General features: G+C 39.7%; 3 protein-coding genes and 1 long non-coding RNA gene across 7 annotated transcripts in view; 2 read left to right on the top strand and 2 right to left on the bottom strand.

The window, feature by feature from the left end:
- The window catches only part of LOC116848215 (PP2C-like domain-containing protein CG9801), a 4,945-nt gene extending 2,699 nt beyond the window's left edge, over positions 1 to 2,246 (top strand). For all 4 annotated transcript variants that reach the window (XM_032824085.1, XM_032824086.1, XM_032824084.1 and 1 more), the window contains 3 exons: positions 215 to 518; positions 729 to 1,215; positions 1,630 to 2,246. In XM_032824085.1, coding sequence (XP_032679976.1) covers positions 215 to 518; positions 729 to 1,215; positions 1,630 to 1,824 — 986 coding nt within the window. In that variant the 3' untranslated portion in view covers positions 1,825 to 2,246. The remainder of the gene's footprint in view (positions 1 to 214; positions 519 to 728; positions 1,216 to 1,629) is intronic.
- Positions 1 to 5,232, bottom strand: part of LOC116848212 (protein zyg-11 homolog B-like) — a 16,293-nt gene extending 11,061 nt beyond the window's left edge. The window contains exon 1 of the mRNA XM_032824081.1: positions 5,109 to 5,232. The gene's annotated coding sequence lies outside the window, so the exon portion shown is untranslated. The remainder of the gene's footprint in view (positions 1 to 5,108) is intronic.
- A 282-nt stretch (positions 5,233 to 5,514) lies between these two features.
- Positions 5,515 to 8,967, top strand: LOC116848214 (protein AF-9). The gene is made up of 3 exons (XM_032824083.1): positions 5,515 to 5,683; positions 6,056 to 6,321; positions 6,740 to 8,967. Exons 1-3 carry the CDS (start codon positions 5,545 to 5,547, stop codon positions 8,585 to 8,587), a joined length of 2,253 nt encoding a protein of 750 aa, XP_032679974.1. The 5' UTR covers positions 5,515 to 5,544; the 3' UTR covers positions 8,588 to 8,967.
- The window catches only part of LOC116848218, a 4,536-nt gene continuing 3,261 nt past the window's right edge, over positions 8,450 to 9,724 (bottom strand). Inside the window, exon 3 of the long non-coding RNA XR_004378930.1 lies at positions 8,450 to 8,591. This is a non-coding gene — a long non-coding RNA (uncharacterized LOC116848218). The remainder of the gene's footprint in view (positions 8,592 to 9,724) is intronic.

Below are 9,724 nucleotides of genomic sequence, written 5' to 3'. Positions count from 1 at the left end.
TATATATATATATATATATATATATATATATATATATATATATATATATATATATATATATATATATATATATATATATATATATATAGCTCGTTTAAATTGATCTCTCTTACTAAAGTTGACCAGGGTGAGTGGAGATCAAGGAGTAAAGAAATATTAAATTATTTGTGTGAAGAAATATTTTAAAATGTATAAATGGTATTGACGATTTCAGGTACAAAAGCGAGTATAGCTGCCAGATCCGCGGTTCACGGGAGCATAGAATACCTGAACCGTGCGTTATTTTGTCCATCTATCAATAGCGAAACCACAACGACTAGGGACGTGTTCATAGCGTTACTGCGATCATTCCATGCCGCGCATTCGTTGATCCTTCAGGAACAAGGAATGCTCACTACCTTAACAGTATGCACAATCCTTCCACTGCCAAGCTCAAGTACTGATACAAATATATGCCACAAAAAGTATATTGCCTGTACCTGCAATGTTGGTGATAGTCTGGCTTATGTCTATTCGAGGTATGTACTCTTTATTATGTAGAAGAGAGAGATAATTTTGTTGGCACAGTGTTTGTTTGAAGAATAATTGTTCTTTACTTGAGACAGGCTCAAAAAAGAGAACTGTTGGAGATCACTGCTTTGTAATTAAAACTAGTTCTCTCTCTTTTATTAGATTTTAACAAGTTTCAACTCTGTTCAATAATTGTCTCTTATATAAAAACGAAATAGGAAATCTGGTGTGCGAGAAATAACGCGAGGATCTCACGATATTCATTGCATGCGAGATATGCGAGATGCCTTAGGAGCCTTAGGCCCAGTAGACGGCTCTAATCCGGAACTAAATAACTTAACATTGGCCATAACGGAGGTAGAGAGAGGCGACATAGTATTTTTGACGAGTGACGGGATCTCCGACAATTTCGATCCCGTGGTAGGGAAATTTGCGGTTTTACCGAGTCACAGCAGTGGCGCCGACACCACGCTAAAGAGCCACGACGCGAGATCGAAGACCCGCCGAAAATCTGCGGAGAATCTGCGCCACACCGAGTCCAGCAACAGTAATGGCAATAGCAACAACTTGCCAGTAGTCGAGGCTTATCAGAGGCACGAGCTCACGTTGCTCAGGATGGAGGACTTGTTGAGACGCGGTGTTTCAGGAGAGGGGCCGCCGTGCAATAGTGCCAAGCACCTGTGTGAACTTCTTTTGGATTTTGCAGTAAGAATAAAAATGTCTCATGGTGCCTTTGAATTTTAAGCAATTTATCAATTTTAATGAGTTAAGCAAATTAAAATATAAAGAGGGATATTTTGTCTTTCTCTCTTTGATTCTATTAAAAATAATTGTACTATATAATTAAAACATAATTAAGATACATATATATATATATATATATATATATATATATATATATATATATATATGAGATATAAATTGAAAATTAAGGTTTTTCAAAAATCGTTTTGGAATGCACGAGATTCTCATTTATTTTTCGATCTCTATTTCTTCTAATTTCACATTTTTCTAAATTCCTCTTTTATTAGTTACTCTATATCTCTATTTCTCTAATTAAAAAATCATTATTTTTCAAACAATATCTCATCCAATGTTGACTGATGACTTTATTCACAGGTGCGCATAACTGCGGCGAAAAGACGTATCTTAGAAGACACGGAATTATATTATGCACAACATAAAGACGGCCAATTGATACAGCTCTCCAAACAGGAGCAGAGATCTCGACGAAAAAAGACATTGGAGAAGATTTCCATGATACCCGGTAAGTTAGACCACGCGACGGTCGTAGCGTACACAGTCGGATCCTAAATTTTGTCAAAGCGTAATTTTTAATAACTTCTCGATGATATAAAATATAGTTTTTATTTGTATAATAATTAATATAAATCGACTTTCTACATTATCAGAAAGCGTCGATAACGCTATGCTGTTCAAGTTTAACCGAGATATCGGTTTCACGTATGACTTTGGAATTCAATGTGCTCAATTTAAAAAAGAAACTAAATTGAAAACTGGGATAGTGCGTTATCAACAGCTTCTGCATAACATTCTTACGTAGGGGATATTGAATAAAAAGAAAATTATATCTTTTACAAGTCGAGATCACAGACTATACTCATCTCTGTAAGCGGCTATAATTTTATATAGAGTGAGGCGAATCGCCCGCAAGTGTATGTAAAATGTACAAATATACGTTTCGTAGATACGTGCCATGTCTACGAAAAAAAATATCTGAGTAGTAATGAATTATAAAAAAAGATTGCTATTGCAGAACATTGTCTATAACATTTATATCGATAGATATTTATATAAAATATTGGAACATTGCCCAATATATATATATATATATATATCTTTTTATCGTTTTTTACATATTTCTATTTTATTAAAAGAAAAATCATGCTCTCCCGTTGAGTGGCACTACTTGATAAGCGGGTCACATTCGATTCATCGTTTATTAGTCGTACCACGACTAATAGCTCTCGCAGCCAGCGCGATTTGCGACGCGACACGCGATATGCGATGCGCGATATCCAATGATACAGTACAGCTTTTCCGGAATACCAATACGCATTGGATATCGCTAGTCACATATCGTGTGTCGCGTCGCGCATTGCACTGGGCTGCGAGAGCCATAAGTTGGTGACGAAGGAAAGTGGCGACGCGTAATAGAGACTTTGGAACTAAAGGCGGTGGCACACAGAAAAACTTAAGCAGTAAGCAAATTGACCAATCACAGTCGTTGATTCTTGGGCCGTAAGAAGAATCAATGATTGTGATTGGTCAATTTGCTTACTGCTTACGTCTTACTGCTTATGTTTTTTTATGTGCCACCAGCTTAATTTGCAACATCATTAGCGAAAATAAGGGATTCTGCATTCTCTGGGCTGCGTTCCAAAATCCTACTCAACGGATACAGTAATATTCAACCAATCATCATGATAAAGAAATCTAAAGCCATCAGTACACGGTGCTCGTTTTCGTGCTGGATTGCTCGCTAGATGAAAATACTGAGTGCTTTCTAATTGCTTAACACATTTTGACACACGTACACAAAACCAGTTTATTGGTCACATATTATCTAAAATATCTTGTAAGATAATATGCAACCAATAAACTGGTTTTGTGTAATAGTGTACGCAACTGGAAATCACCCATTCTGTTTTGGTCGTGTATTTTCATCCATGTTCAGAAATGCACTAATCAGAACAGAATATATCCATCCAGCAAGCAATACAGGCTGCGTTCAAAAACACACTGTGTGCACACTACTAGATGATAGTCGTTGGAGTGAACGAAATATAAGAGTGAGATAAAAAGAGAGGGAGAGTACTCGATTGACGTTTCCGAACGCAGGAACAGCGCGAAAACAAGCATTGTGTGCCGCTGGCTTTAGTTCTCTTTGTTCTGATTGGTCAGTAAAATACTATCCATCCGTCAAGTAGAGTTTTGGAATACAGCTCTGCCTGTCTGAAACAAGACAGACATATAGGGTGCGATTAGACTCTTCAGATACTTTAAAGCGCCGTATAGACCAATTATGGCTTTCCTTTAATGCTAGTTTCTACTACACTTCTATATACTAACTAGACTGCTAACTCTGGGCGATCGGTTGATGGTGACATTGAAATATATACTACTTGGAACGCGCTACCTCTTGAGTATTACGGGATGAAAGAGAACATGCTTGTAGGTTTATAGAATAGCGCTTTGTCTTTATCTAGTACAGTTTGAACCAAAAGCTAAGTCGTTTAATTTCTAAATATAAGCTGAATCTCCGAATTAGAAACCATTTTTGCTTTGTTTTTTTTAATAAGTCGATAAGTGAATACTAATAAATGAGAAAAGATATATATATTTTTTATATCTTAAATTTTCGTTCATAAGCTTAAGTCATTGCCATTCAGTGTGTGTGTGTGTGATCACTGCTTTTCATATTATCTCTAAAGCCAGCGGCACACGGTGCTTGTTTTCATACTGGATTGCTTGCTGATTGGTGCATTTTGAAGATGGATGGAAATACACCAATCAAAACAGAGTATTTCCATCTAGCAAGCAATCCAGCACGAAAACAAGCATCGTGTGCCGCTGGCTTAACTTTTAACTTGGATTGCATCACATTCTCCCCACTCTCGACTATACTATGAATCAGACAAGGATAAAAGAGGAAACAAGGAAACTCTTTCTCAAAAGATAGACATCTGTGTTAGTATTGGAATTTATAATATATTTTAGTTGACTAATGTAGGATTCACACTGCGTCCGATGTCCAACGTACGACATCCGATATCCAATAAAAGAATAGCTTTCTAATGGAGAATTGAATTCTATGTTAGAAAACTGTTCTGTTATTGGATATCGGACGTCGTACGTCGGACATCGGATGCGGTGTGAATCCTGCATAACTTTATACGAATCGCAATTATAGATGGCCTATAACAATGGCTGCGTTCAGCAGAGAAAGCTACTTTGCAACTGTTCGTGAATCTTTGTAAAATTCGTGAATCTGATTGGTACATGCTCTTGAATTCAACCAAAATTAAGAGCATCTCCAATCAGATTCACGAATTTTATAACAGTGTAAAGCAGCTTTCTCTGCTGAACGCAGCCAATGGCTTAAAAATATACACACCAATGAAATCATGAATTTTACACCAGTGCGAAGCAACTTTCTCTACTGGGCTGCGTTCTAAAATTCTACTCGATGAGTAGAGTACATTTAATTCACTAATCATGATGAAGAAATTCTAGTTATCTTTGTTTTTATTGGTCAATTAAATGCTACCCGTCGAGTAGAGTTTTGGAACGCAACCTTGAAGGCAGCCATTGGGTGCGTTCAGCGAACTCAACAGTTGCACAATAGTTGAGTAATTCGTCAATGTAATTGGTATAAATTTAGGGATCTAACAGTAAGAACCAATAATCGCTGATTGCTCACTGAGCGCTTTTTCCGCTGAATGCGCCCAATAAAAAGCGTCCCTGCACTGAAACGCGCATGCTCGATGACTCGACGATTGGCTACACTGGCTCAACTCGCTAAAATAACGACGACTATGGACGATGGCGACCATTCTCGTTAGTATACGACTTACCTGTTGATGATTGGCACTGTCGCAGCGTGAGGAAGTAAAGTCTCGAGACGAGAAATTGTTCGTGGAGGATTTTCGGTGAGTCGCGCGACGGCACAAGCAATCGTTGTTTGTTCGGACGGTCGGCACTTTCACACAAAACTAGCCGTTGCTGAACGATGCGTTCGAATTCCGCTGTGAGAATCAGGAAATAGGCACTGTTGCTGTGAACATAACCTGCGCGCGTTAGACTACGATGCCCGTCGTTGGTGGTGCGTCTTCGGTGGTGTAGCGCACGTGCGATCCTGTGGTAGCCGCGTCTCTCGACGTTTCGGAGAATGAGTGAAGTCATCACGAAGAATCACGGCGTCCTGTCGCAGAATTAGCCATCCCCCTCGCGCGTCTTTGCGATCCGTGCTTTTCCGTCGATTTTTCTTTAGGCCGAGCTTTCTCGAAGAGCATGGCAATTCGCGTCACGCTTGAGTGTGGACACGCGTCGATGGTACGTTCCCATCTCACTCCTGAGGGCTACACACACGACTGGGAGGTGTTTGTGCGCGGAGTGGACAATGCGGATATTCATCAGTACGTTGACAAAGGTACGTTACGCACGCTGCGTTCTCTAGCATTCTCTGACTGCCGAGGTGATTGCGTCGTCGACGCATGTGTTTCCGGAAAAAGATGGCCACATGTTTGTAGTTTCTCTCTTCCAATTCTTTGTGTAGCTTCTTTGTGTCGTTTGTTGTTTATAAACATCGTAAAAACGTGCGTGATTATCGGCAAAACAAAGTTAAGCAGCCAGGTCAGCAAGCAACATTGCCTCAATCTGAATATGAGACTTCCAAGTCCTTTCGTGATCATTTATCTATCTGAGTCTCTTTTCGTATCACTTGATGTATTACTTTTCTTCCAATAGAATAGAATAGCTTAAAGTTGCTTTTTGCACAAATCAATTTGCTTTATTTTTCCAGTGGTATTCCTCTTGCACGACTCGTTCAGGAATCCTAAGAGAGTACTGAAGGAACCGCCGTTTGTGGTGAAGGAATCTGGATATGCTGGCTTTCTGATACCGATTGAAATTTATCTGAAGAATAAGGATGAGCCCAAGAAGTTCCAAATAGCATACGATCTTGACTTGCAGAAAAGTGGTCCACCCATCAACAATGTCTTACGTCACACGGAGGTGATCAACAATCCTTCAGAGGAGTTTAGAAAGAAATTATTGAAAGGTGGAGGTGTAAGTATATCTTGAGATTTTTTAAGCTTTTGTCAAGCATTGGATTTGTAGGACTAAAGTGATTATACAGATATTTTGGCTGAGTTAGTTTAATTTGCTTTTACAACTGATTCGTTCATTTTACAGCTAATATTTGCACATTTGTATACTTATATATCAATACGCATAAATAATATTTATATACATGTACACTTGTACATATGTACACTTATATATCAGTATATATAAATAATATTTATATACAGTTGTATATACTGATATGTGTAAATATTCATATTTGTAGAATTTGTAAGATTTGTATTTCGCAAACAAACGAACAAAAATTTTGCGTCGTGAAGGAAAATATTTACACTGTGAAACCAGATTGGAGGAACAGTGTGTAATATCGTGTCCCTGAAATCACATTTTATAATTTCAGGTTGTGTTATTCAATAAAGACAGTTTGTTGGAGAAGAGCGACGTGAAGACATCCGGGATGATCGGCAAACCGAAATTGAGCAGCGACTCCAGGAAACATCGCATCACCGAGTCGAGAACTTCCAACTCGTTTCATGAGCTTTTTGGGACTCCTATTAAAACGGCCAAAATATCGCCAGACAACAAGAAGGTGGCGCAGCCGGAGAAAAATTCAGTTCCTAAAATCAGTTCGCTAAGTCTTACCGAGAAGTCTGACAAAGTAGACAAAGCGATAAAAACAAAGGAAAATCCCCACAAAGACAGCCGGAAAGACAAGGTGGATGAGAAGAAAGATAAAAAAGTTAGAGATAGCTCTAAAGATAAAATCAAGAGCAAAGAAAAACCCAAGAGACCACCTAGTCCTGGCAACAAAAGTCACTCGAGTCCGTCGAACAAGAGACCGGCATCTCCAGTCGTTACGAAGAAATCGGCTAGTCCTCTCCCGCCGTCCTTAAAGCGACCACTATCTCCTAAGCCTAAGGAAAAGGATCCGAAGAAGATCGTACCGGACAAAGAGAAGGATAACAAGGAGAAAGACAAGGCGAAGAACAACTCCAAGAACATCGTCGATTCTTCCAAATCCGAGAAGAAGAAGGATAAGAAGAAAGACAAGGAGGATCGAGACAAGGAGAGAAAGGAAAAGGACAAATATAAGGAGACGGAGAAAGCTAATGTCAAAGACCTCACCAAAGTCGTTGAGAAGAAGCCCGAGAAAACGGACAAGGTAGAAAAATCGGAAAAGGAGAAACTCCAAGAATACAAGTCGTCCAAAGACGGTAGGAAATCTCCGAAACCAATGAAAGAAAATGACAAGGTGAGGGATGACAAAGCGATAAAAGTGGATAAATCGGAGAAAAGCGAGAAGCCGGAGAAACTGAAGGACGGCAAGAGTGACAAGGACCGGCAGAAACATAAACACAAAAAGAAAGACAAAAAGGACAAAAGAGACAGCAATAAGGATAAGGAGAGAAAAGAGAAACGCGACAAGAGCAAGGATGGCAACGAGAAGCCGAACAACGTGTCTGCCGCGCCGCTTGGAAATCCGTTATCGACCCTTCTCGCGGAGATTCCCGAGAGGGATAGCAGCGACTCGACGCCTTCGGTGGACGACGATGCCATGTCAGAGAGCAAACCCTTGCTCGTCGCGAAGAAAGAGCCAGAACACGCGGTGGTGCCCACTCTACACGCGGAATCGGCAAAGCCCCTGTCTCCCGGCATATCGATGGAAGTGAAGAAGGACAAGAGCGATCGTAGCCGGAAAGACAAGTCCAAAAGGAGCAGAAGCGAAGAGCGGGAGAGTCGTAAGAAAAAGAGAAGAAGCGAGAGCAAAGGCGATGACAAGGTGAAACGCGAGAAAAGCGAACGCGACCAGTCGATCTCGCCGCCGTTGGAGCCGGTCTCGTCGAGCCAGTCCCCGGTTGCAATGGAAGTCGATCCCGTTCATCACGCGGAGAAAGAGACTAAGAAGGACTTGAAGAAAGAGAAGGACGATCGTGAGTCGCAGGCGATCAAGGAGGAGAAGAGCATGGAGGTCGACGCTGAGCAGGTGGCGCCCGATTCTACTAATACCTCCTTGGTGGACACGGAACTCAGCGAGCCGCCAGTCTTCTCCGAGGACTATGTGTCACAACTGAAGGACCTGCAGCAGAAAATCATGACGTTGCAGGACAATCAGGAGCTGCAGAGGGTTGTGCAGGTGATCGCCGAGACTGGTCAATATGAGATCACGAAGAAGACGTTCGACTTCGATCTGTGCGCGCTGGATCGCAGAACAGTGCAGCGTCTTCAGCAGTTCTTCTCCGCTTCGTGACCATCTGTAGTGTAAAATGAGATACATTAATTTATACATGTATATATACACACAGTATTATATATATTATAACATGTATTTATTAATATATATATATATTGTGTGTAATGTACACAGATTGAGTCAATAACTACTGTCACCTTGAATATCTTTGAAGCAAGAAACAGAGGTGATCTTCAGATTTTTTATTTGGGAGAAAACCAAAATAAATTTCTTTATTTTATTCTAATTATGCTTTTTCTTGAGGAGAATAGCTTCAAAGATCGAAGGACACCTTTGTCTTTTGTTTCAAAGATATTCAAGGTAATAATAGTTATATTAGCTCATCCTGTATATGATAATATAATATATATAACATTATAATATATGTATACACACAATACACACATATATGTGCACACACACACACACACACACACACACACACACCCGGCTAGTGTCAAGTTTAACAGATTTTTGGCAGCAGAACCCGCTGTCGGCCGGCGTGCTACTGATATTTTGCTTACTGGGTATATATAGTTGAATATATTTAAGTGAATTTAAATCATGCTACTCTTTAGAGAAGAGAGAGAGATTCTTTATGGAAACGTTAGTCCATGCCCAGTAAGCAAAACAAAAAAAGAACGAAAAAGTTATTGGGAGAATATTGAATAATCCCTAATAATACGCAACGTGGTCAAATGCGTAGTTCCTAACGTTGCATCGTTATGAAAGATGTTTGTGAGCAGATCGTGTCGGTATCTAAGTATCTGATTACGGTACGAATGAGCACTCGGATATTCGAGTAGAACAGTGACGGTTAATAAACGTAGTATAATTCGGAGAAATGAAAGAGATGAAATCGGCTGACGCGAGAGATCAGCTGCCACGAGAAAGATATAACCGATGGTATTTTTAACTCCGGGTACTCAGTTAGTAAAGTATCCGAGGTGAGCACCCGGATCGTATCTACGAATTTGACCGCCGACCGAGACAGCTATGATATAGAAACTACTCGATTCTTGTAACACTGTCGGCACAATTCGTTAGCAATGTATCCCCCGGATATTTTTACAATAATCAAAAAAGGAAAATTATATATATATATATATATATATATATATATATATATATATATATATATATATATATATATAT

This window comes from Odontomachus brunneus, unplaced genomic scaffold, assembly GCF_010583005.1.
Source record: "Odontomachus brunneus isolate Ranch 3 - 2012 unplaced genomic scaffold, Obru_v1 Obru_scaffold_091, whole genome shotgun sequence".
In the NCBI taxonomy this organism is placed as follows: domain Eukaryota; kingdom Metazoa; phylum Arthropoda; class Insecta; order Hymenoptera; family Formicidae; genus Odontomachus; species Odontomachus brunneus.
Note: the sequence above shows the minus strand (reverse complement) of the source record. Positions and strands in the feature narration are given on the sequence as shown.